Source organism: Staurois parvus, unplaced genomic scaffold (genome assembly GCF_062004578.1).
Source record: "Staurois parvus isolate SC_StPar_1 unplaced genomic scaffold, SC_StPar_1.0 ptg000719l, whole genome shotgun sequence".
Lineage (NCBI taxonomy): Eukaryota > Metazoa > Chordata > Amphibia > Anura > Ranidae > Staurois > Staurois parvus.
The window spans coordinates 11,264,411-11,291,033 of NW_028318515.1; the positions used below are offsets into that span (position 1 = coordinate 11,264,411).

Below are 26,623 nucleotides of genomic sequence, written 5' to 3' on the forward strand. Positions count from 1 at the left end.
ATACTTATTATTTACATTCATTAAACATATTTTTAAGGTAATGTACTAGGCCGGTGAGCCCTCTTTTTGCTTTTTCTCTATTCAATAAATTTCAGACTTCCTGGCAAGGCTGGTTAGATATACCTGGACTTGCTCCATTTCAATTGATAATGGATAGGTTGTTACAAGTGTGATACCCTACCTCTACATAGGCACCACTACACACCCCTCTGTCTGTGCTTGAGAAGTCAAACTGGTCTTTAGCATTGTGCCCCAGGTGAACTGTTTATGGTTCTTAATGTTTTGTTTTGCTTTTTTTGTCTTGGTTCTATTTCTTATGTGGCTTTAAATGTTTACTGATTGCTGTTTTCAGCTATGGGTGGATCTGCTCATCCACAGGCTGGTACTGTACAGTATGGTGTTTTTTATATCCTGTATTCTATGACTCTACTTATCTGATAATAAATGCTGTTTGGATTAAAAAAAAAAAAGTGAGCAATGAGTATCAACACATCTCACACATGTGAACTAGCACCATTTAAAACAATGGTTAACCAATAACATGCATTAAAACGTACTGGTGTGAATAGGTCCATCATCCATGCTCTGTATTGTCACAAGATGAAGATCAAGGGACCAGAGCAGGCGCAGACTGACAACTCATGGGGCCTCTGGGCAATAGGGGATCATGGGGCCCCTGTGTCCTTGCCCAAACTCAAAAAAGCCTATGAAAAAGGTACCAGAGGCATCTCATGGGGCCCCCTACTGACCCTGGGCTCTCAGGCAGTGCCCGAGTTTCCAAATGATCAGTCCGCCCCTGAACCAGAGATAACCATATCAATTCATCACCAAACCTAAAGGACCACTTAGGATCCCACCAGGGGCGGACTGACCATTTGGAAACTCGGGCACTGCCTGAGGGCCCAGGGTCAGTGGGGGGCCCCATGAGATGCCCCTGGTACCTTTTTCATAGGCTTTTTTGAGTTTGGGCAAGGACACAGGGGCCCCATGATCCCCTATTGCTCGGGGGCCCCATGAGTTGTCAGTCTGCCCCTGGATCCCACATGTCAGACCTCCGGAGCTGGGTTATTGTCAATGACCACTGGGTCATTTGTACCATTTTTGACCAGGTCTGTTATGCAGGGTAGAGCAAATATTTGGGCTGTGGAATCAATAATGGAGCCTGCTCTGCTGAATCACCAGCACCTCTATCCTGTAAAGGTGGTAGGGGTATCAAAGGGAGGGGGATGGTCAGAAACTAGAGCCCTTTAATTAATTTCGCTCTTGTGGGAAGATGTTAAATGAAATTAACATATGATTTGCTACCATGGACTAATGCACTTTGCACATCATCATTGCCTTGGCATTACCTTTTTCAATAAGTCTGTATATTATTTAAATCAACTTCATAATTGTTATGGTATGCAGCAGTTTGCTTTACTCCCAATCCTGTCTGAGTTATCCTGCTATATGGGGCTCCATTGCTGACAACATTTTTATCAGACAGGAAATGAGGAAAAATCTACAAAAACAACACAGGCAGAACCCCAATCAGCTTTTTATTACTATCTCTGCCCCTGTTGCAGATCACTTCCTGTCTGGATAAATTGTTTTCACCATTGCAGTAAAATGAAGGTGACTTCCTCTGGAAACACTGGAAAGCAGCACAAATTCAACAGTGGGTTTGATCTTTTAACACTCTATCAAAAACCTAAGAAAAAAAAAGTGCAGCCTAATCAACACACATCAGTGAAGAAGGAAAATTACTTATTTGCAACATTTTTTTTTTTCCATTTGTTCAGCAAACAATAAAAAACCCAGTGGTGATTAAATACCGCCAAAAGAAAGCTCTATTTGTGTGAAAAAATTATAAAAAATTCAAATGGGTACAGTGTTGCATGACTGCGCAATTGTCATTCAATAGGTAGGAAGGGAGAGAAAGTGCCCAGTATTAAAGTGGTTAGGCAGGCTGCTGGGGAGATAACTGGGTAGTGGATAATGAGCTAAACATAGCAGTGTTTCTCAACCAGGGTACCATGGGTCAATTTATCCAGGGCCAAGTTTATCAGCTTCATAAATTGCCGTGGTGCTGGTGCATCATCCTCTAGAAACCTAACAACCTATGACACTCTATGATCAGGACATAGACTGTCATTCATTACTACTAGCACCATGGCAACACATGACTTTGATTCAGGGTAGGTGGCATAGTTTGGTGGCCCCAGCATTCAGAAGTAGACGGAAAATAACATCCATCAAACCTCCTTCACCTCTTTCCCTCTGCCTTGTTGCTAGAGCCGAAAGGTAGCTCTCTAATGTGAAGAAAGGAATGTGGTGATGGAGGACCCATTTATAGGGGTTGTTTGCATAGCCCTAGGCTCAGGTTTCCCATAAGTAGCATTTACGTTTTTTGCATTTTAGACTGGAGTGCCTTCAAATATTGCATACTTTTAAAGGGTGCCATGACTGAAAAAAGGTTGAGAAAAACTGTCCTACAGGATGGATTAAAAAAGTATGGATTATTATTATTATTATTATACAGTATTTATAAAGCGCCAATAGTTCGCTCAGCGCTGTACATTATAAAGGGGGACAGAACATGTGACAGAACAATACCAATACAATGCAAAACATGAGGGGATCGAGGGCCCTGCTCTTTCAAGCTTACAATCTAGGAGGGAGGGGATGGTGGCACAGGAGGAGATAGCTGTGGGGGATGGAGTGGTAGGAAGAGTGGAGGAGGTCGGCAAGTTAGCAGGGGGCGGGGTAGGCTTCCCTGAAGAGATGGGTTTTCAGGGTGCGCCTAAAGGAGAGGAGAGTAGGTGATAATCTGATGGGTTGGGGCAGGGAGTTCCAGAGGATGGGTGACACCCTGGAGAAGTCCTGGAGGCGGGCATGGGAGGAGGAGACCAGGGAACTAGAGAGAAGGAGGTCTTGTGAGGAGCGGAGTGTGCGTGTTGGGCGGTACTTGGATATTAGGTCAGAGATGTAGTTCGGGGCAGTATGGTGGACAGCTTTGTACGTCAGCGTTAGGATTTTGAATTTGATCCGTTGCGCAATCGGAAGCCAGTGGAGGGATTGGCAGAGGGGGGTGGCGGAAACGGAGCGGTTGGAAAGGTGAATGAGTCTGGCAGCCGTATTCAGGATGGACTGAAGCGGGGATAGCCAGCGGCGAGGCAGGCCAGTGAGGAGGGAGTTGCAGTAGTCGAGTCGTGATATGATGAGGGAGTGGATGAGCTGTTTAGTGGTTTCTGGAGTTAGGAACGTGCGGATTTTGGCGATGTTGCGGAGGTGGAGTCTGCACGAGTTTGTTAAAGAGTGGACTTGGGGCTGGAAGGATAGGTTGGAGTCCAAAATGACACCAAGTACTCTGGCCTGCGGGGCGGGTTTGATGGTGGCGTTGTTGGACATGATGGAGAAGTCAATGGGGGGTGGTGTCCGGGCTGGAGGGAAGACAAGAAACTCGGTTTTGGAGAGGTTCAGTTTAAGGAAGTGGAGCGACATCCAGTCTGATATGTCGCTCAACAGGTGTGTGATTCGGGCGGAGACCGAGGGGGTGAGGTGGGGGGTTGAGAGATAGATTTGTGTGTCGTCGGCATAGAGGTGGTAGTTGAAGCCGTGAGAGTGTATGAGTTGGCCAAGGGAGGAGGTGTAGATGGAGAAGAGAAGGGGCCCGAGGACAGAGCCTTGAGGGACCCCAACAGAGAGGGGGAGTGAGAGGGAGGTGGTGGCATTATAGGTAACGCTGAAAGAGCGTTGTGACAGGTAGGATGAGAGCCAGGAGAGAGCAGAATCTCTGAGGCCGAGGGAGTGTAGTTTTTTGAGGAGGAGGGGGTGGTCGACTGTGTCGAAGGCCGCAGAGAGGTCAAGGAGTAGGAGCACTGAATAGTGGCCATTAGCTTTGGCGGTTAGCAGGTTGTTGGAGAGTTTGAGTAAGGCAGTTTCGGTGGAGTGTAGGGGACGGAAGCCGGACTGTAGGGGATCGAGGAGGTTGTTGTCGTTGAGGTGAGAGCATAGGCAGGTGTAGACTAGGCGCTCGAGGAGTTTAGATGTAAATGGGAGCAGGGAGATGGGTCTGAGGTTGTTCGGGTCATTGGGGTCCAGGGAGGGCTTTTTAAGTATGGGGGTGATGTGTGCATGTTTCAGAGGGGAAGGGAAAGTGCCGGAGGAGAGGGAGAGATTGAAGATGTGGGTGAGGGAGCGTAGGATGGAGGGGGAGGGAGGTTGTAGGAGTTGTGAGGGGATAGGGTCAAGGGGGCAGGTGGTGAGGCGGGCATCAGAGAGGATCTTGGAGACTTCTTCGATGGTAGTAAGGTCAAAGGTGCGGAGTGTTGGGGGAGCTTCAGTATGAGGAATGTAGGGTGGGGTGGGAGAGGAGGTAAGAGCAGTGGTGGGGCCGTGGGAGAGGGGTGTAGAGGGGGTAGCTGAGAGAGGGGGAAGGGGGTTGGAGGGAGTTTGAGCAGCGACGAAGTCCCTGTGGGTTATCTCGAGGGGGAGGGGGGATGAGGGGGTAGCTGTGTGAGAGGGGACGGGTTGAGAAGGCGTGTGAGTTGCGGCAATGTCCTTGCGAATTGTGTCAATCTTGTTTTTGAAGTGATTGGCAATCTCAAGGGCAGTGAGTGAGGTGCTGGGTGGAGGTGGGGGTGGCGAGAGTAGAGAGTTGAAGGTGGAGAAGAGTCGGCGAGGATTGGAGGAGAGGGCCTTGATGAGGGTCAGGAAGTAGGCTTGTTTGGCAGTATGGAGGGAGGAGGTGTAGGTGTGGAAGGCAGATTTGTATCGGGTGAAGGCTTGTTGGGATTTGGTTTTGCGCCATAGTCGCTCCAGGGCACGACTGTGTCGTTTGAGGGTTTTGGTGTGATCAGTCTGCCAGGGTTGGAGCGGTCGGGGTCTGATGTTGCGTGTGGTTAAAGGCGCTAGTGAGTCAAGGGCTGTTGACAGCGCATTGTTGTAGGCGGTCATAGCCAAGTCGGGGCAGGACAGGGGGAGGATGCGGTCATGGAGTTGATCAACTGCGGAGTGGAGGGAGGCAGGGTTAAGGTTGCGGAGGTTACGGCTGGTAGTAGTGTGACATTTGGAGGGGTAGGCATTGGAGGATGAGGAGATAGAGAAGGTAATCAGGTTGTGGTCAGAGAGAGGGAAGGGGGTGTTAGTGAGGTTGTGGGGAGCGCAGCGGTTGGAGAAGACAAGATCAAGGATATTACCGTCGGAGTGGGTGGTGGATTGTATGCACTGTGCAAGTGCAAAGGAGGAGGTTAAGTGGAGGAGACGGGCTGTGTCCGGGTTGTCGAGGTTGACAGGGATGTTGAAATCCCCAAGGATGATAGTGGGTAGCTCAGAGGAGAGGAAGAAGGGTAGCCAGGAGGAGAAGTCTTCCAGGAAGCGGGGTATGGATCCAGGAGGCCGGTATATCACAGCAATCTTTAGGGGGGTTGGGGAGAATAGTCGGACGCAGTGGGCCTCGAAGGAGGAGAAGGATAGGGAGGGGGGGTTTGGGAGGACTCGGAAGGTGCTCAGCGGTGACAGGAGCAGGCCAACCCCACCACCTTTACGACCGTTGGGCCTGGGTGAGTGGGTCCAGGTGAGACCGCCGTAGGAGAGTGCAGCAGGGGAGGTAGAGTCAGTGGGCTGGATCCAGGTTTCCGTAATCGCCAGGAGGTTGAGGGAGCGGGAAACAAAGAGGTCATGGATGGCGGTAAGCTTGTTGCACACCGATCGGGCGTTCAGGAGTGCACATGAAAACGGGGGGGAGATTTTAGGGAGCAGGGGGACAGATACTAAGTTGCGGGGGTTGCGGCAGGACGTGGAGGCGGGAGGGTTTTGTGCGGGTGAGGGAGGTGGTGGAGGGCCAGGATTCGGGGAGATGTCCCCCGCGGTTATGAGGAGGAGAAGGGTGAGAAAGGTGGCATGGGAGCGGGATGTGCAGGAGCGTGAGAAACTACTAGTGGAGGTGTTTGCATGGATGGATTAAAAACTCTCATTCTAGTATTCTAGTTCAGTGGTTCTCAACCTGTGGAACCTCAGGACCCACATTTGTCCTTGGGCATTAAGTCGTGACTCAAAAATAACAATTTCCGAAACATTATAATTTATTCCAAAAAAAAACCTTGTGCAGTATTCTACAATGTATATGCACGTTTTAGACTGTAATCAAAAAGGCTTCCTTCCAAAATGGATATTGCAGTAATCACAGTGCAGGTGAAACTGAAAGATATATGAAATTAATTAGAAGGAACCTGGTGAGCAGCAGCGGACTGAGCCATGCAGGACCGCCATCCAAGGTTTACCACTGGTACTCCTGTAGGGGGCCGAAACAACAGGAGGAACAGTGTGGTGGGGGAGTGCAGTTGCAGAACGATGCCCTCTCGATCCGGCTAGGTCTGTCTGTCTCTCCCTCCAGCAGATGAAAGCTGGTTTCTCCCCATCTCCCTCACGCCAGCTTTCTGCTACTGGAGGGAGAGACAGACCTGGCTGGATCAAAGGGGTGCCCTGGTGTTCCTGAGTGGCTGCTAAGCTCCTTCCCCCACCCGCACTCAGAGCCTGGGGAAAGCCTGGAGCAGGGAGGGGGGGGGGAGAGAGAGAGAGACTCTGTATTTGTATACCAGATATTATTGGACACTGCTTCACGCAGTTGGCTTTCAGGTAAAGTGGTTGTAATACTCCATTTTTTACATAAAATAAAATGCATGTTATACTTACCTGCTCTGTGCAATGGTTTTGCACAGAGCAGCCAGGATCCTCCTCTTCTCAGGTCCCCTGGTGGCGCTCCTGGCTCCTCTTCATCATCCAGTGCCCCCATAGAAAGCTGCTTCCTATGGGGGCACTCATGCGGGTTCACTCCCTAGCCCCACTGTCTGCATTCATAGACACAGACAGCGGGTCACAGCCTTACCCCCGCTTCCTCGTGACAGAGGCTCTCATGCACAGTGTTGGATCATGATAGGGCTCAGGTAAGTATAAGGGGAGGGGGAATCCCAGGCACAGAAATTCCGGGCAAACAGCCAAACATGCTATTTGAATATATCTATGGGATCTTTTACCTAGTTTTGAATTTCTATCCATCCAGTTCTGAGATTTACACCACTCTGGCACAATGCCAGAGCTTGGCCACTCTGGCGAAGCTGGTGACTTAACATTTATATTCTGTAACTGAGCAGCACAGCTAGGCCATTTCCCTGCCCCCAGTCTGTGACTGGACAGTGAAGCAGCAGCAACAGAATATTGAGGTCATCATTCTATTCTCTCCTTCTGTCAGCATGCTCCTTATCAGAGCATGTAATTGTAGGGCACGTAATTGGTTCCTAGAGTTCACCTTCTCTTTTCCAGTTCTGTCGTTCAGGAGATTACAAGATTCTGATATCAAGTGAGATTCAGGTGTTCATGCTAGTTATATTTTAATTGAAGACCTATAAAAGCAAGTATCTGTATTCTTGCTTGTCACTTGCTTTGTGCCTTTTGGGGTCTGTATTGAAGAAAGATGCACGGTCTTCTTTGTGTCTGCTGTCAGAAAAAATGGTACACCAATAGATGAATAGCTTTCACAGAGGCCGAGCTACCTGTAAGTAGGCTTAACACAACTTTGGTTTTTGTACTGTATAATTTTTGTATAGTAAATATACAGTATGTAAAATATGTAATTTGGTAATTTATTCAGAATTATAGTCAATCAATGTCCAAGCCTGGCCATAACTTACACCTGAGACGGCATGGACAGATTTCATACACCAATACAATATTACATACACCAGCCATATAATTTCTGGAACGGGGCATTATACAGTATTCAGAAGTAGTGAACGCCACTCTATATTATTGTAAATGTTATTCAGAAATATAATTGCATAATAATTATAATCAAACATCACAAATGAAACAGAATCACAGCGGGTTCATTTTCACAAGGGAATTATTTTGCTGCAGCCATTCAATCTACATTTTATTTTATTATACTGCAACAGAAGAATGGATGCTGTGGCAATTGAGAATTATTTTTCCTTCACACATTTTGATGCCCTGGTGGCATGTACAAAGTGTCTTGCTATATATATATATATATATATATTTTTTTTTATTATTATTTTTAATGTATGCGCATGTGTAATACAAAAACAACAAAACTAGCAACATTACAAGTAGTAAACTCCAAATAATAAAAACAGTTGACAAATTAAATACATTGTGCAGTATTTCTTAGATTCAACTACAAAATTACATGCACCTAGAATGAAATAAGAAACCTGTAATTGGTTACAGCTTTCAGAGTTCTCTACCTACAACATCCACAGATGGTCAACGAGTGGGCTGAAGACAGAGGAAAAGGCAGTGACACCAGCTCTCCTCCATCAACACCTGTGATCACATATACAGTATGTGCTTCAAGGGTACAAATCCATTATCAAGCCACTTCAATAAAGAGGGAGGTGGCACAAAACAATTCTGGAATTGGGTCCTGGTGCATTAGCATCTTCAGCCTACATGCAAGCTCCTCAAAACTGGCTGATTACAGGTGAAGGGACTGTGCGATAAGTAGTATATTTGGGGGGTTTACAGGAAACATTTCAGTTGAAGCCAGTCTAAATTTCCCATTTATTTTTAATATTCCTAAACTGAGATTAGTAACTGCCTATGCTCCCCAAGTAATCACTTTGGAGCTTGTCCTACTGGTGTGAGCTAGGAAAATGATTAATATTTTGAACCTAGAGGTTCCCACTCCTGGTCTTCAGCCCACAGGGGTTTTACTTCAGCCTTAAGGTAGCACCTGTAGATGTCCCTTACTTGGAGAAAAGCACACAAGAACCTTTTCATCCATCCTACCTTAGGAAATAAAAAAAAAAGTAAATGCTAACTTTAGTCCCAAAGGAGCTGTACTCTACTGAAAGTTCTGCTAGGCAGTATAAACCATGAACGCACAGAGGAGCTTCCAACAAGGAGCAGGAACCAGGCCTGTATTGGAAGCATTGTGTGGTCTGGGAATCCTTGGTTCCCTCACCTTTCTTCCTATATTCTGCAGCTCCACTAAATAAATATTTCTGCTATGTTCATGTCTTTGTGAAACGAAACTCCAGTAATTAAAAAGGGTTAACTGTTTGCTATGCCTAGAGGATGATGCATGTGGTCATATACTTACCTTATTTCTTGACCCTTGGCAGTCAGCACTTTGCTCTCTCTCCGGGTTGTGTGTGGGCCTCTAGCATCCACAACGCAGGACTGCTGGTCTCAACCAATCAGGCAGTGAAGGGAGGAGGCTTTGGGGGACTGGCTCCATGAAGAGTAGGATACCTATGGGAGTGAGGAATAAGGTAAGTATATCACCCTATTCATCATTCCATAGGCAATGCGAGCAGTTAATCCTTTCAGTGGGAGGGCACCCCACTAGAAGTGTAAAACTTAAAGTGATTAATAGTGCACTTTGCCAATGCACTTTTTAATTTTGATTTGTATGCAAAATTATAGCTGGTCATATAGATTAGAATAATGTTTTTCTTGCAGAAGCAAATGATGGGCTCAAGAAGAGAAACTATCAATGATTACTCATATAAAATTGCCTTTTTTCTTCACTTACAGTTGGTGATCTCAGTTTCACTTGAAGGATAAAGAATCTGCCCAAGAATATGGGTGCCATGGAAACAGCATTTTCTATCTGGGATTCTCTTAACCAATGGTACAAGTACAGATGAGGGTACTTAAGACAAGTTCAAGTGGTAGTTCTGTCTTTACCAATGTAATTAGAACAGCAGTTTTAAATGTCATGCCTCTAATAAATGTTATAGTTTTAGATAATATTAAATCCCATAAATTGATTCAGGGGTTTGTTTGATAAACAACCATAATAGATTTGAAGTGGTGACAATCACCCACTGTACACATTTAATAGACTTTAAAAATAGGCTGATTTACGTCAGGGTTTGCTGTTATGAAGGTGTTCTCAAAATAAAAATGTTGATTGATTTAGCTAAAGGTCACCATATGCGTTACGATCTGGTTTTACAATCATTCTACAATCCATTTTAGACTTCCAAAAACTATGTAATAAGAGAACATATCTAAACTGTCCAATCATTCTGTATTCAATCAGACAGGTCCTTGCACTAAATAGCTCTTGGTAGATCTAAAAAAGATTGTGCAGTCAGATTGTAACAAGTGGTGAGCTTAACATTGGGCCTATTCTATCAAAACATTACCATACACTATACAATCTGTTTGTAAAATCTCATAGATCTATACTAACATTGGCCTGTCTAACTGGATGCAAAATAAATGGACAGTTATAATGAGCTTTTTTTTTTAACCATTTAGCACCCTTTTCCCCTGTTGCTCACTTGCTTAAGTTAGCCACAAATATCTGGAGGTGACTGAAATATTATACATTTTAAAGCTTTTCATCATAAAAGGTGAACTATGATTGGTTGCGAATAGGTGTGAGTGCTTTGGACACTATCATTGTTCTGTCATTGCCTTCCGGTACATTTTCTGGCAGCAGTCCTCATGTCTAGGGAGAAGGGAAAATATCTGAGTTTCATTCAAGGCAAATTCATTGAACTCATTGAATTCTATTGGTGGGTGGGGTGCATCTTGAACATCAATTCTGATCATTTGCAAGGCTAATAGACTAGGAACTGTCAAATAAAATCCACGTGGAGCCGGGCATTGCCATAGGGATGTGAACCACTGCAAAAGTAAAAAAGTAACAAAAAAGTAAAGTGGAGTGAGAGTCCTCCCTTTAAAGTGGTTCTAAAACCTAAACATTTTTTACCTGAATGCATTCCTCCTCATCAACATCCTCCCCCCCCCCCCCCTTTTACTTACCTGAGCCCTCATTCGATGGAGTGCCATACACGTCTGCAGCTCTTCTCTCCCCTCACTTAAGCTGTACGTGGTGTTATGGAACAGAACGATTCTCAAGAACAGCGTCAGTGACACTATATTCTGGCATCACATATTTTGCATGTGTAACAGATTTTTTTACTTTGACATTATTGCATGGCTTAAAAAAGCAGCATCACAATATGATTCATATTAACTCCTGAGCTTTCAGAGGGGTAAAACATACCCCTTGAAGTCTGCCTCATGTCCTCCTCACCACCAGTACCCTAACCCTCCTTCTTTGTACCCCACCTCTGCCTCTGCTTCATAAGGATGGAAACAGTAGGCATAGGTTACTGCTGGTGCTGAGACAGGAGAAAGTCCTTCTCTACCTACTGCTGCGCTCCAGCAGGAACACCCGAGGTATCATGTCATTAATCCTCGCCTCATTGTAGATCACTATTCTGGGTGCCTCTTCAAATGGTAAGAAGCTGTTTCAGCATGGCCAAAGTTGAGTTCAAGCATGTGGGTGTATCCCATATTAGGTAATAAGCAGGCAGCTTATGCTATCGCTGCCATTTAGCCAGGCAAACACTTGCTGCGTATGACTGCCTAAAGTGGCTGCTCACATTCTGATCTGTCACGGGACATCCTTGAAGCCAGGGTACCTAAAACGTAGCTGTGCACCACTAAGTTGAGGACATTTGCCAAATAAGACACTTTTGTAATCTTTCCCTGTGGAAGGGCAGCCAGCAGATTGGTGCCATTAAGACACATGACCTTGCCTGAAAAAAGATGGAGTGGGAGTTAGCTAGCTCTCGGCCTGCCCCTGAAGAGCTGCCAGAATTTCTGGCCCAATGCTGCTCCTGTCCCTCAGGCATACCAGCGGCAAAACAGCTTGGCAGTGTGTTTAATTGGGCCACTGCATAAGCTCTGAAGTGCTTGAGCAGGAAAATTATGGTTCTGAGGACTCACAAGATGTTGTCATTGAGAAGGGGGGGAAAGGTGGCCGTACTGTGATTGTCTCCAAGGTGCAGGACATGGGGCAGCACCACCAGATTCAGTGGAATGCCTTATCTTGCATTCTTCCCAACCGCTAGCAAGTTCACCCAGTGGGCTGTGAAGGAGCTGTATTGTCCTTGTCCATGCCTTTGGTCATGTGCAGCCTGCCACTGGCCAAGTGGTCCAGTGGAATGGAAACCATTACCTTCAGAGATGGCCTTCTAGGTGAAAAAAAAGGTGGCTTGATATATGCTACCATGGTACAGTAAAGGCCATAAACTCATCGAAAGGGAGCAGTTGTACAACCATTAGTTTTTGCTAAGCAGGCATTGAGACCCTGGAAACGGGTAATTTATGTGCCATAAGGTAAGCCTCTCAAGCCGCTTTTCAGACATTCCTCTTATTTACTTGAGGCTGCAGATTTTCCTGCAGATACAGATGGAGAGGAGAGAGAAGTGAAAAGTGAGGAACGAGGAGGAGTGAGGCCTTTTTGCAGCCAACCTGAGGTGCTGTTCTCAGTGAGCTGTGTGGCACAGATTCCTGTGTCTCCTCATACATGTTGTACCCAAATGACTGGCAGATTTACCAAAGCTAATCCACTTCAGCAGAGGCTGAAAGCCACAATAGTGCTGTTAGCAGCAGATGTGTGAAGAAAAGCCCAGTCCTTAGAGCAATGCTAAGGGGTCCTAGTCATAGCAGTGGAATTTACATTTTGATTACCCAAAAACCAATGGAATAGGAAGGCTGCTACCTGGTGCCCTTGGATGAAATCCTGCCTTGCTGCTGTTCACTCTCTCACATTCTTCCTCTACAAGCACTGGCACCCATGTACAGTCTGTCACCTCATCAAGGTCTGAGAAGCCCATGTGAGGCGCATAAACAGTGGTAAATAACAGACCACTCCCTCCCTCCTCCTCTATGCCCACTAACCAGATAAACACAATGTGGGCCAGATATTACATCTTGATTGATGGAGGCTTCACCTCCCTGTAATTCCAAGACATAGGCTGGAGGGGGTGTCACACAGCCTAAGAGTGGCAAAAATCCACCTACAGCAAGTTATTGCCAAAAATAATAAATATTTGATTACAAACATATATTTGTATGACAATTTAGAACATTTTATTGATATTAATTATTTATTTTTACTCTGTATCCCAAAGCATTTTTTTTTAACATGTGACCAGCAAAGGACTAGAAGCTCCTCCTGCCACTGTTTCCCTGCTGACAGACTGAGAAAGAGCTGGGTCATGTGACAGTTGTATATCAATAAGGATACTAAAAGGTATTCAGAGTCAGATCTAGCTTGTGTGATGTGGGGGTGCAGTAAAAAATGTCAGAGGGGCAGTAGATCGGAGATCAACAGGGCAGTGTACATGGGGTCAGCAGGGCAGAGGATAGGGTCAGAAGTTTGTATTGCAGTGTATAGAGTTCATTAGATTGTAGGGAAGAGTACAGGGGGTCAGCAGGGCAGAGTACAGGGGCCAGAAGGGCAGTGTGCAGGGTAGAAGACAAGGGTCAGCAGGGCAGAGGACAGGGGCCAGTGGTAAGTAGCAGTGTTCAGAGGTCAATAGTAAGTAAGACAGGGGACAGATTTTGCACAACAGTGGGAGGGACTTAAAGGGCGATGATTAAATAAAATTTGTGCCTAGTCACAGTATAAACTGCAAGCATATGCCACAGTCCTTGCACCCAAAAAATAGTCCAACTTACTGTGTTGCAAGTTACAGTCTTACAGATAAACATAAACCCCAGAAGGAGGATCATTTTAAAAAATTTTAATGTTTCCATCACATATGCTTTTCTGCACAAAAAAGTGATCATGTTATCCCCAAAGTCCCCTCCCAAAATAAGGATTATCCCAGAGTCACTCCCCTTATGTCAGGGTCCTCAGAGTTGCCCCACCTAACATCAGCATCTCCAGAGCCCCCCTTACATCAGGTTCCCTCCTTACATTAGGGTCCCCAGAGCCACCCACCTTAAATCAGGTTCCCCAGAGTCACCCTCCTTACATCAGGGTCCCCAGGGTCAATCCCCTTATGCCAGGGTTCCCAGAGTCACCCTCTCTTACATCAGGATCCCTAGAGTAACCACATTGATGTCAGGGTCCTCCGACTCACCATTTCTTATATTATGGTCCACATAGCCCCCCTCCTTACATCATTGTCCCCAGAGTCACTCCCTTCAATACAGGTCCCCAGAGTTTTCCTAGTTTCATCAGGGTTCTGAGATGGCCCCATTAAATCAGGGTCCCCCTCCTCCCTACATCAGCATCTCAAGAGCCCACTCTCCTTACATCAGGGTCCCTAAAGTCATCCCCTTGCATCACGGTCACCAGAGCATACCCCCGCTTACATCAAGGTCCCCAGAGCTCCCTCCCCACATCAGGGTCCCCAGAGCCATCTCCATTTTACATCAGGGGCCCCCTTACATCAGGGTCCCCAGTCACCCCCTTTACATCAGGGTCCCCAGAGTCCCCTTCCTTACATCAGGGTTTCCAGAGCCCTTCCCTTACCCCAGAGTCCCCAGAGCTCCCCCCCTTATATCACGGTCTCCAGAGCCACCCCTTTCCTATATCAGGGTTCCCAGACCCACCACCTTACACCAGGGTCCCCAGAACCCCCCCTTGCATCAGGATCCCCAGAGTCACCCCCCTTGCATCAGGGCCCCAGAGTTACCCCCTTTACATCAGGGTTCCTGGAGCCCCCACTCCTTACATCAGGGTACTGAGATCCCCCCTCCTTACATCAGAGTCCCCAGAGCCCCCCTCCTTACATCAGGGTCCCCAGAGTCACCCCTTCCATATAACAGTGTTCCCAGACCCCCCTCCTTACATTAGTGTTCCCAGAGCCCCCCCCCCCCCCAACATTGAATCAAGGTCTGAAGAATTTCTTTACCCTCTTTGCATCAGAGCTCACAGTGACAGTGCAGCCAGCAGCTACAGGGGAAGGCTAGGAGGCAGGGCTCTGGCAGCAGGTCTGGAGGAGGAGGATGTGCAGTCATCCTCCTCGGAATGTTGGGGGGGGGGGGGGCAGAGAAAGCATGTGGATTGGTGGCTATTCTACTGGATGGTCCTACCAACCAATCACTGTTGTTTATTGTGTACTCAAATGGATGTAGCTAGCACTGACAGCGGCGGGCAGTGGCAGTAGGTGGAACCTGTGTTTCAGAGAAAAAAACACAGGATATTGCTTGGATTTTGGGGGGCACAAGTGAAATTTGGGGGATTCATCCCACCCCAACACCCCCCCCAGATTCGGCCATGAAGGTATTTAGCGCCACCATCCATGTACAGAAAGAGAAGGGATCATGTAAATTAAACAGTATGTGTTTAGTATCACTTTAAGTCTCAATGACAGCTCTGCTACTTCTTTACACCAATAATGTTGATCTATTTAAGAAAGAGGAAAATCATTTCAATTAGTTATGTAAGCAAATCTACACAAGCATTAAAAATTGCACTGTGAAACCTTACCATGCTTCTAGGACCTGGTTCTAAGGGCCAGTTTATTGTGTTTCAAATCTTAGGGGGGCCGGACTGTGGCCAGTAATAGTGGAAATTTTCCTGGTATCAGTGGGAGTAAACATTGCCACGTTTGGCATTAGGGGGAAGAACAGTGCCCCATCATTGGTATCATTGGGAGGAATAGTGCCCCATTATTGGTGTTAGTGGGAGAAATGGTACTTTCTTGTTGGTAGGAGTTGGCAAAATAGTGTGTCATATAAGTGGGAGGAATAGTGCCCCAAGGGCCAGGTAAAGGCAGGCAAAGGGCAACATCCAGCCCCAGGGCTGCAGTTTGGGGACCACTGTTGTAGACTTAAGAGGATGGTAAATGAGTCTCACAGTTTTAGGCACAACCACTATTTTAAAGGCTGCAAATTGAGAGGGAAACAGTAGCAACATAGGCGGCTCTCTAATTAGGCAAATTAGGTAGTCGCCTAAGGCCACGCGCTCACAGCTGCCTAGTCTGCCTAACACAGCCAGCTACTGGCTTGAAAGTGAAAGTGATTCCGCAGCTTCATAGCTACCAATCACTTTCACGGAGCTGGCAACACAGTGCCTCCCAGCCCCCCTTTCCTCCCGCTCTTACCAGAGCCTGGGAACACTACCACATGCCTATATCTCGCATGCAAACAGTGAAAGCAGAAGTGATGTCGCTTCCAGATGCACCCTTTCCTGGCCAGTACAGCCAGGGGACACATCTAACTAAGCTGATCTGTGCTTGGTTAGATGGTGTGAAGGGCAGGGGAGACATTCAGGTCTATTAGACCTCTAATGTCTCCATAAGAAGTACCTTTCACCTGCCCAATGCTGTCACATGGGGGTTTATTAACCCCTTGTGATAGCAATCAAGTAAAAATAAATTAAAACAAAAATAAAAGAAAGCCCCCGTTGCCCAGCACACCTGCGCAAACGCAAGCCAAGGGTGTGCACGCGTATGTAAACCACAGTTGCACCAGATGTGTGACATATCACCACGAACGTCAGAGTTAGAGCAATCATTCTAGCACAAGAGCTCCTAGTTAACTTTAAACTGATGAGTTGTAAAGTCTTTTAAAGCATCACATGAAATGTTTGGTATCTATTTACTCGATGCAACCTCATATTTTATTTACTCGATGCAACCTCATATTTTATATTTTAACCAAAAATATGTATTCTATTGTGTGTTCTTGCACTAAACTACATTTTATTATAGTTTTTTTCTGAAGAATTGCATTTAACAAACAATTATGCAAATATAATGTGAAATAAATGTGTAAATATCACCTTTTTATTCTGCTTTCAGAAAATATATAATGTTCTGGGAGTTTAAGTAATTTTATTGCCAAATATTTAGATTTTTACATGTACAGTTAGGTCCATATATAATTGGATACAGGCACAATTTTCATACTTTTGGCTCTGTTTTCCACCAGAATAAGTTTAAAACAAAATATTCCAAATAAATTTGAAGTGCAGACTTTCAGCTTTAATTCATGGGGTTGAATAAATATCAAGTACAAATTTTAGGAACTGCAACGATTTTTATACACAGTCCCCCCATTTTCAGGGGCTCAAATGTAATTGGACACATGAATATAATCATAAATAAAATGTTCATTTTTAATATTTTGTTGAGAATCCTTTACTGGTAATGACTGCCTGAAGTCTGGAACCCATGGACATTACCGAAGACTGGGTTTCTTCCTTTCTGATGATTTCCCAGGCTCTAACTGCAGCTGTCTTCAGTTGTTCTTTGTTTGTGGGTCTTTCTGCCTTTAGTTTTGTCTTCAGCAAGTGAAATGCATGCTCAATTGGGTTGAGATCAAGTGATTGACTCAGCCATTGCAGAATATTCCACTTCTTTTCTTTCAAAAGCTCCTGGGTTGCTTTTGCAGTGTGTTTTGGATCATTGTCCATCTGTACTGTGAAGCGCATCCAATCAACTTTGCTGCATTTGGCTGAATCTGGGCTGACATTATATCGCTAAACACTGCAGAATTCATCCGGCTGCTTCTGTCTTCTATCACATCATCAATAAACACCAATGGTCCAGTGCCACTGGAAGCCATGCATGCCTATGCCATCACACTGCCTCCACCATGTTTTACAGATGATGTTGTGTGCTTTGGATCATGAGCTTTTCCAAGCCTTTTCCATTAATCTCACTTTCATCTGTCCAAAAAATGCTTTTCCAGAACTGGTCTGTCTTTTTTAGAAGTTTTTTGGCAAAGTCTAATCTGGCTTTTCTGTTCTTCAGGCTTATGAATAGTTTGCACCTTGTGATGAACCCTCTGTATTTGCTCTCGTGAAGTATTCTCTTGATTGTAGACTTTCACAATGATACTCCCACCTCCTGGAGAGTGTCCTTCACTTGTCTGAATGTTGTGAATGGGTTTTTCTTTACCATAGGAGAGGATCCTGCGACCATCCACCACTGTTGTCTTCCATGGACGTCCATGCCTTTTTATGTTTCTGAGCTCACCAGTGCATTCTTCTTTCCTCAGAATGTACCAAACTGTTGATTTGGACACCCCTAATGTTGCTGCTATCTCTCTGATGGATTTGTTTTGAAGCCTTACAATGTCCTGTTTCACTTGCATGAACAGCTCCTTTGAATGCATGATGTATGTTCACAGCAATAGATTCCAAATGCAAATACCACGCTTAGAATAAACTCCAGACCTTTTACCTGCTTAATTGATGAAGAAATAACGAAGGATTAGCCCACACCTGGCCATGAAACAGCGTTTGATTCAATTTTCCAATTAGTTTTGGTCCCTTGAAAAAGGGGGGATGGCTACTCAAGAGCTGTAATTCTTAAACCCTTCCTCCAATTTGGATGTAAATACCCTCAAATTAAACCTGAGAGTGTGCACTTTCAGACCATATCTATATAACTATAGCTTGAATATGTTTTGGTAAATACCTGAAAAAAACTAAAATTGTGCCTGTGTCCAAATATATATGGACCAAACTGTATGTGAAAAATAAAAAAAAATTGCTCTGGAGCCGAACTGGTTAACACTGCTGTGCTCAGTCTGTGTTAAGAGCCCTGTCTCACTTGAGTGAACCTCGTGGCAGCTGAACAGCTGATTTGCAGCGTGACTACATTTTAGAGGTGACAGCACACCTTACCGCTGCTGTGCGCAGGCAGGGTTAAGAGCCCTGTTACACTCACCTCTCATGTAATCTAAAACTTTTGGAGCTCCGTCTGCCAGTCAATGAGGAGTGACATTGTGTCCACGCACATCACCTCTCTCATCCACCGCACGAGGATCTAAATCTGGGAAGGCCTGACGGACAGATGGGCGTGAGTGCTTTTTAGCCTAGAGCCACCTTTGAGTAGCAATAGAACTAGTTTTATCCAACCTGTTCAGCTGCTCCCTTCCCCTAAGAGGTGTGGTCTGGACAAAAACAAGGAACAGTTAAAGGTTGACGTACATACAAGAGGGTATTCAGTTGTGCAGGCACAACCTAACTTCCCAAAGGTATGGCTACTGGCTGTCATTTCCTTAGACATGAAAATTCACCTGGGTGTGCATATTTATGTGAATGGAGGAGTGAAGAATGGACAGAAAGTAGCATATATCAGGAAACACAATGACAATCATGCAAGATTTACAAACCAATCCATCCTGTCTTTTTCCACAAGAGCAGTCAGCTTGCAGGCGTCTGCCGCTGCCATAGGTATATGATCGCCTGTCATAAAATACCTATCATCTCATATTTAAGACTAGATTTATTTAGCAAATCGGTAATGTTATGTAATGGTTACATTGCCTATTGAACAGCATACTGCAAATCTATGCAAAATAAGCAGACTGCACTTTTATAGTACTTTGCTGTAAGAACTGTGAAAATGTGGAATAGTATTTCATAAATACTGGTTCTAGTTGACAAATTAAATTGCTGAAAAAAATTCCAGATGTATTTCTAAAAGCAAAAAATACATACAGCTACTAAAATTTAGAATAATGTGGATTTTTTTTCTTCCAAAACACTGGACCATGCTTTATGGGTTTCTTTTTTTTGTTCAGGATTACCTGCAGGTTGTTTGCTTTTTGGGGTTGAACATATCTTTCAAACTGTCTGGGTGATCGGCTGGGTGAAAAGGACCCAGAAGACTGCTAGATGTAAAAGCCAATTGGATGGAGAGAAAAGCAGATTTTGTGGCCTGCTGCTCAATTACAGTGCAAACAATTCTGGCTTGGGAGGCTCTTTGTTATAGCTCATCTCTGGTCACTGCAAAGGGAAATGTCCAGGAGAAAAGTTCTGTTTTTTTTTTTAATAAGAAAAAAGAAAATCTTTTTTAGTTAAAAAAAGAAACAACAAAAACAAATTGAAGTATAGCTTGGCTAATAATTCATCCGCCTTATTCACTAAAGCTTTGTCATTGCTGATTACAAGCTTGTTGGTAACATACTGTAGGTGTGTACAATTTATTGTGCTGTACATGGTGAGAAGCAGTTGTATACAGATCTAGAATGAAACACCTGCCCATCCAACCTGTGCTATCTCTGTCAGTGCACAAAAGTCCAACAAACTTTAACACTTTGACGTAATTTATACAACCTACGGTATATGTTTCTGGCAATGTAATTGCAGAACTGACTGAATCTCTGTGGTGTCAGTGTAGAACAGTGCAGGTTTTTTGGCAAATCATGTTATAGCAATTTGCAATGCACTAATAAAGCAGAAACTACTAATATCAGGGTATGCAACTTATTTGCATGGAGTACTTCGAAATGCATCCAAATTACATAAACACACGTCTGTCAACACACATTAGCATCAGTATTTTCCAAGAGATGTAGTGTGCACAAGTCTTCACTCTCAATATGTAATTACTTTTTTTGTAAACTGTGGGCAGTATAGGTTTTAAGTCTTGGCTGTTCACATAATAAGGTTTTCTAGAGAACACCTACCTTGTTCTTTGTAAATTTGGCTACATTTGGCTTTTCAGATTCCTTGCTGGTTGTTTTCTGGTTTGGTTGTTTTGTAGTACAGCCTACTTTACTGATGTCAGGTTTTTGCTGTAAAATAAAACAAATACATACATAAATCATTCCATGGAAGCTATAATGTTTTGGTTTAATTACGGTTTTAAGGATTTCCAGGTAAAAAAAAAATTTACAACAGATTCACAAAAAAAAAAAAAAAATTGCTTAATATGCCATATTGAAAACATAGTATTTGAGTTTCAGAATATTCAACTGAAACCTTTCATATTTAACTGACTATAAATACTTTTAAAATGTTATTTTTTAGTTCATTATATAAGGAAAAAAATATGTAGGCCATTTTACAGTTCCATTAAAATATACATATACATATAAATTGAGTGGCAACAGCAACGGATACAGTCATGTAAGCCCATTTTTTCTGTATGTTTGGCATCATGCCTCACTGTATACATTTTTCCTTGAAAAGATAATTTTTTGTGAATTTTCTGCTACATGGAGATCCTGCCACTAAGGCCCCATGCTAATGGAGTATATGATTTTTTAAAGGATCTTGCTGACAAAAAAGTAGGTGATAATAGAAAGAAAAGGATAAAGAAAAAAAGATACAGTGTAATTGTGTAGCACCACTTCTAAGGAGCCGCTAAGTTTTTGGGTCCCCCTATAGCAGCACAGTCAGGCAACAAGCACTTTTCAATTTCCATTCAGAGTCAGTAACCAGTTCATGGGCTTGTTTTTGTTGTTTTATTGGGGTAAACATCTTGGATAGGGTCAAAGGGTATATGGGATGCCCAACTTGACTTGAAAACAGCAACTCTGAGGACAAATGTTATATATTCTGTACAAAAAGGATGGATTCAGGACTCTACTGCCTCCAAAGTGGCTTCTGGCTCTTAATTGATCAGTTACAAAGTCTCTTTAAGGAGTACTTGGTCCCCTTGAATTAATCTCTTCAGACTCCAGATGGACACTACCCAACCACCTGACTGCCTTGAAGTGTATCCCAGAGCAAGGGATTCCAAAACAGTCCTTAGCACTGTCCCAGGGAGAACTTTCTGGCTATTGCACCTGGCAGCTCTCTCCCTTGTAGGTCCTAGGGGTGTAGAGATCATCAGACTGTCCCTTGTGTACTGCAGCTGTGGATAAAACAGATTTCAAGCTTTTCACTGGGCTAGTTTTTTCCAGGCTAAGCATGCTGTCCATTTCCAGTAGACTGTGGGGTAGTGGAGCTCCCTCTTCCAGCTTTACTTCTTTCAGCCTCCAGCATGGAGGCAGAGCCCCTCTTCTCTGTGGCCCCCTCCCAGGCAACACAACATTAACTCAACAATCCATCTTCCACCTGAATCTTCTACTGTCTAGGCTCTCTCATATTTAAGGGCTAACCTAGCCACCTTGCCAAGCCTCCTGCCTTGGGATTGGCCAGATTCCCCTAAGGACGCAGATCCTGCCTCTTTACTTCCACCCACTAGTTTCTAGAGGTTTCCATGAACCTCCAGAACCAGTAGGAGGCAATAGAGGCCTGGTCTGCAGAGCCTTAAAGCCTGACCTCACACTGAACCCACAATAAATTTAGACTCACATAGCAACTAAGAGTCAGCAATAAATTTACCTCACTTTGTCTAACACTAGAGGGTGCTACAATCGTATCAGTAGCTAGAACAACTGTTGGTTGCACTGTGGTCCCAAGACTTGAATGGTGTAGTTCCAGTGTCCACCAGTAGGCATCTCCCAGTAGCTAGTTGATGCCAAAGATTAGTCACCTCACCACCTGATGCTGGCTGCTTTAACCCCAGCTCAAGATTCACACCATGACCCAGTATTTGGTATGTATGCCCATTCTTGCTTGTATCCTGAATCTTCCTGACCTTGTATGTTATTTTATACCCCATCCTGACCATGTATCTGGTCCCACCAGACAACAGATAATGGACTATTGATTTCCTGATAGATTGTGGACAGGGGATAGAGGGAGCTAAGCATGATCTGACCACGAACCCATGAAAAATTAGGTATAATAGGGTTGAGTATAGTGGGGCAACAAAGGGGAAGGTAACTGTGGATAGGAGAGATGGAGGTGGACACACTGATTGTGGAAAGGTCAGAAGGTAAGGAAGGTGATAAATTATGGTTGCTGAGGAATGCAGTAGAAATAGTTCCAGATAGCATAGTTCCAGTAAGAAAGAATGCAGAATTGGTCATAGACTGGAGAGAGCAGAAAAGGATGGCAGAGAGGTAGCTGATCATGTACAGAAGCATATATGAACCATCATTTCTCTCTCTTGAAGGTGGAATGGCAGTTCATATACTTTCTCCTGATGTGTAAAGACATTTTTTTTTTTACCAGCTATTACATACTTTTGGCGAAGGATGGGACTTCACTTCATAAAATTTCAGAGGGCATTTAATATCCATTTTGGAGTTTGTCTCTATTATGGTAGCCAGAGCACAGTGGAGACAGTGTTGGAGAAAACATACAGCAGAAAGTATAGAATTGTAGAGAAGTGTCAGGAGTGTGTAACGCTTCTGTTCCATGACAGGTGCTGGTCTCATTCCAGCAACATGGTTTTGGTTGAGCTGCATTCTCCCTAACTGTCCACCTGCAGGGTGACTGTCTTAGACAGACTCTGGGTGGAGACTAAACCTGTTTTAAGGCAGCCAAACCCTTAGTATCTTGCTTGTGATAGTGTTTGTAACATGTTCTTCAAGCTCCATGTTTTCCTGCCTTGTTCCAGCCCTTGACCTTCATCTTAGTCCTGCCCTGCCAGCTAGTTTGGATTTCTTTGTTGACAACCTTGGACTTTTTGACTACGCTCAGAACTCAGCTTGCCTTTTGATCGCAAATTGGACCCTGACTCTAGATGCTGCCTGCCCTGAACCCAGACTGTCACTGGACCGCTCTGCCTGTTTGCCATCCACAAGTACCTGTTCACTGTCCTTAGTTTCTGCCTGCCCCAGTGTGGTGGCTAGATACTATAGAATTATGTATGAGACCTGGGGACAACCAAGTACCAGTAGGCCTGCTTGCCTTATGGGAAAAGGATATAATGTGGAAGGGGAGGGTGTTGCTGCCAGGGAATATCGTGGAGACAATAGAGAAAGAGATGCTATAAATTGTGGTGTGATAGTGTGGATGCAGGATTGGGCATCACAGCCCTAGCAGGGGTTTCATTGCTAGGTAAGTTTGCCATAATGTGTAAATATACTGTCCGTCCTTGGCTCCCTACATATTATGGCAAAATGCTCCTGCGGCCCAAAACTGTTTGGTGGTTTAGTTCCACTTTAAAGCTGTAATTTAATAAACATTCTGATTAAGCCGTTCAACTTCTAATCTGCACTAAAAACTTGAAAATGAGAAGCTGTGCAATATACTTGATGTCTTATTAATGATCATGTCTTCTTGCTGCTATGAAACAGCTGCCAAGAGATCCTAATTTCTGGAGATAGTCACGGCTGTTAAAAATTTGTACTTCATTCTTCCACTTGATTCAGTTCTTATATTTGCATGATTTCATGGTTGTTTATTTTCACATGTATTGCATGTAAAAGCTGCAGCCAAAATGCAGCATAGGTACAACATATATGTATTCCAATGTATTGCTCACCATAATTGGATACATTATTCATTCTCTTCTAATTCAGTATAATACTGATAAACCTAAATACACCAGCTCAGCAGCTATGAGATTGCTGAAATAATTTTTAAAGGGAATGTATAGTGCAGTGCAGGACAACTTACTAGATATATATCAGCAGTGGATGTTATTTGACCAGCACTGCACTATACATTCCTGGAGATATGTTGCAGAAGACTGTTAAAGACTGGGGATATGTCTCTTGTTCAATATTTTATTAGTTTTTGATAAAGTATACAGATGTAGTACCACCCCCTCAGGGGCCGCTGAGTAATTTTTGGGTTCCCTGTCTTTCTTGACCCGCTCTGGAAGCGCAACCCCTGCTGACACCACCAGAAGAATCCTCTGGCTGCAACCATAAAATAGACTCACACACAGTTGAGAGTGAACTGATATTTTGATTGTATTGAGATCAAATGTAAGCACAATAAAGCAAAAAGAAAGTATGGACATAAGATAACAGCTATCACTCTAGTAACTCCAAGTAAGGGTCACAACACAGCACAATCTCAATCAGCTATAGATGTCCTGCAATTCAAAATGTAAATGATAGCAGCAGTCCTAAAATTTTTCTTCCCTCAGTGAGTCAAAGAAAAAACTACCAAACAGAGAGGCTAACTCACTTTGGGCTCTCAGTGGCTGATTGCTGAGTCTAATTCTAAGAAATGAAGAGCTCTTTAATTAATTAGACCAGTGTCCCTTTAACTGCAGTGTCTGATCTTCAGCGTGCTTGATGGGGCCCTAGTTGGTGCACATAAGGATTCAAATCTTCTTTGAGGCAAAGGTAGCATTTCCCTAATAGAGGGTGAACACAAAGGAAGGGAGCTGCCCCTTTACGTGATATTGAGTTTGAATGGTACCCCTGTCACACACAGGGTGTGGTGTAAAATTTGGCAGACATAAAAAATGGGCAGGTACACACCTCTGTAGGAATTAGTTCTTCCTTGGGCCACAGTGGCAAAGTATAGCAATGAAAGAGCTCCTTGGCAAATGGGGCAGGCTGTAATAAGATCAATAATACAGCTGGGCCTGCAGCAGGCAGATATTGCAGTAGACCCTTGTGATTGGATATGCTGGAACTGTAATAACTAGTAGGCCGAATAACTTGGGCCTTAATGTGTAACTTAAGAAACAATGGTAGTCAAGCTGAGTAGAAAACAACTGGATTTGGTAATGTCGTGTGCAACTTAGATGGCTTGAGTATGGAATTCTCTCCCCTGATCCGTGGCCTTGATCAGGTGGTGGATGGTCTCTCTGTAGACAGGGGCCCTCGTTTCCTTGGGCTTCCTCTTTCAGAGATCACTCTGGACAGCAGCACCCCAGCCCACCTGCTTGCAGGGCTGACATGTCAGGGGTGTCAGTGGTCAGCAATTCCTACTGGCCCATGGTCTGGCCCATCTTGGACCTCCGGCATCTCGCACAGTCTTCTCCTTACACTTGCTCTCCAGCTCTCTCCATCCACTTCCTGTCCTGTCCTTCCTGTCCTTGAGTTCCCAGGCTTTTGTATGCATTTGTCTCCACTCATCCACCAGCTTCTCTAGGAAATGTAGTTTGTTAACTCCCTGCCAGACAGTGAAGTCCTGAAATCAGCCTACAGATTCCACAAAGCTTTTCAATAGAGTCTGCATAACTGGGCTGAAGGACATTGCCATCTTGTGTCCATTTAACATCCTGCAAACAGTATTACAGCAAGGTGTTACACAGAGATAATCCAACAATGCAAAAAGGCTTCTGCAAAGAGATTGAAGATGTGACATGGGATAAATTTCATAAGACTGGTAGAGATCACTACTGTTATAGCCCTATTACAAATCCATCCTCCAATGGCTGCTGGGACCTGAGGACTGCATCACAAGTACCATGCACCAGGAGTATAGTGATTTTATTTATTATGGTCAGGACTAAAAAAGTTATAAAACTATTTGTCATTTTGTAATCAGGTAAATATGTATTTGCTGGGTGTGTTTTCCATTGAAATTGACTGAAACGTATCAAAGTGTATTTTAGTGCATGCTTTAAAACACAAGTTAATGCTTGACCTGATGTAGATAAGCACATTACAATGTACTGTACATTGACATTCAATTATAGTAATATCCTCCATCATCAGTACTGCGATCATATCTCTAGCATTATAATATCTTCCACCAACACTATAATAATATCCAACAACAATACATTTTCTCCTATAATCTTTACCCCAGCACTTTAACTAATGTATAAGTACGTAATATAGTGTGTCCACAATGTAATATTTTCCAACTCCATAATAATACCCTTCAGTACTATCTTGTATCCCACATAAACCATAATATTCCTCAGGATCATATAGTAGTATCTTTTAAGGAGCCTCTACAATAATATCTTACATTACCAGCAATATCATATCACCAAGCACTATAATAATACTGTCTGTTACTATATTATCATCCCACGACCAGCTACATACCTGTAGCAATACCCCTATAGGAGCCACTAAAAAGGATACCCAGGGTTCTTTTCCCAATAGTTGCCTTGCAGCCAGGCACACAGTCACAGTCACTCCTTTGCTCAATGTACAGTCCAGGAGTATTGTTTTTGGTGTTTTTATTTTTGGGTAACTTGGATGCGGATAGGGAGCTGAGTGCTATACTCCAAAACTGTAATTTACAAATAGGATGACACTTTCTGTTCTGTATAATTAGGAGCCAAGTCCTTGCACAAATAAAGGGATGGACTCAGGGCCAGATTCAGGAGTTCCAGGGCACTTCAGGTTCAGGGAT

The 26,623-nt window shown here is 44.1% G+C and overlaps 1 protein-coding gene across 19 annotated transcripts in view; it reads right to left on the bottom strand.

Moving 5' to 3' along the window:
• Positions 1–26,623, bottom strand: part of RIMBP2 (RIMS binding protein 2) — a 593,145-nt gene that overhangs the window by 491,510 nt on the left and 75,012 nt on the right. For all 19 annotated transcript variants that reach the window (XM_089653728.1, XM_089653746.1, XM_089653735.1 and 16 more), the window contains exon 3: positions 20,194–20,301. In XM_089653728.1, the coding sequence (XP_089509854.1) occupies positions 20,194–20,301 (108 nt within the window). The remainder of the gene's footprint in view (positions 1–20,193; positions 20,302–26,623) is intronic.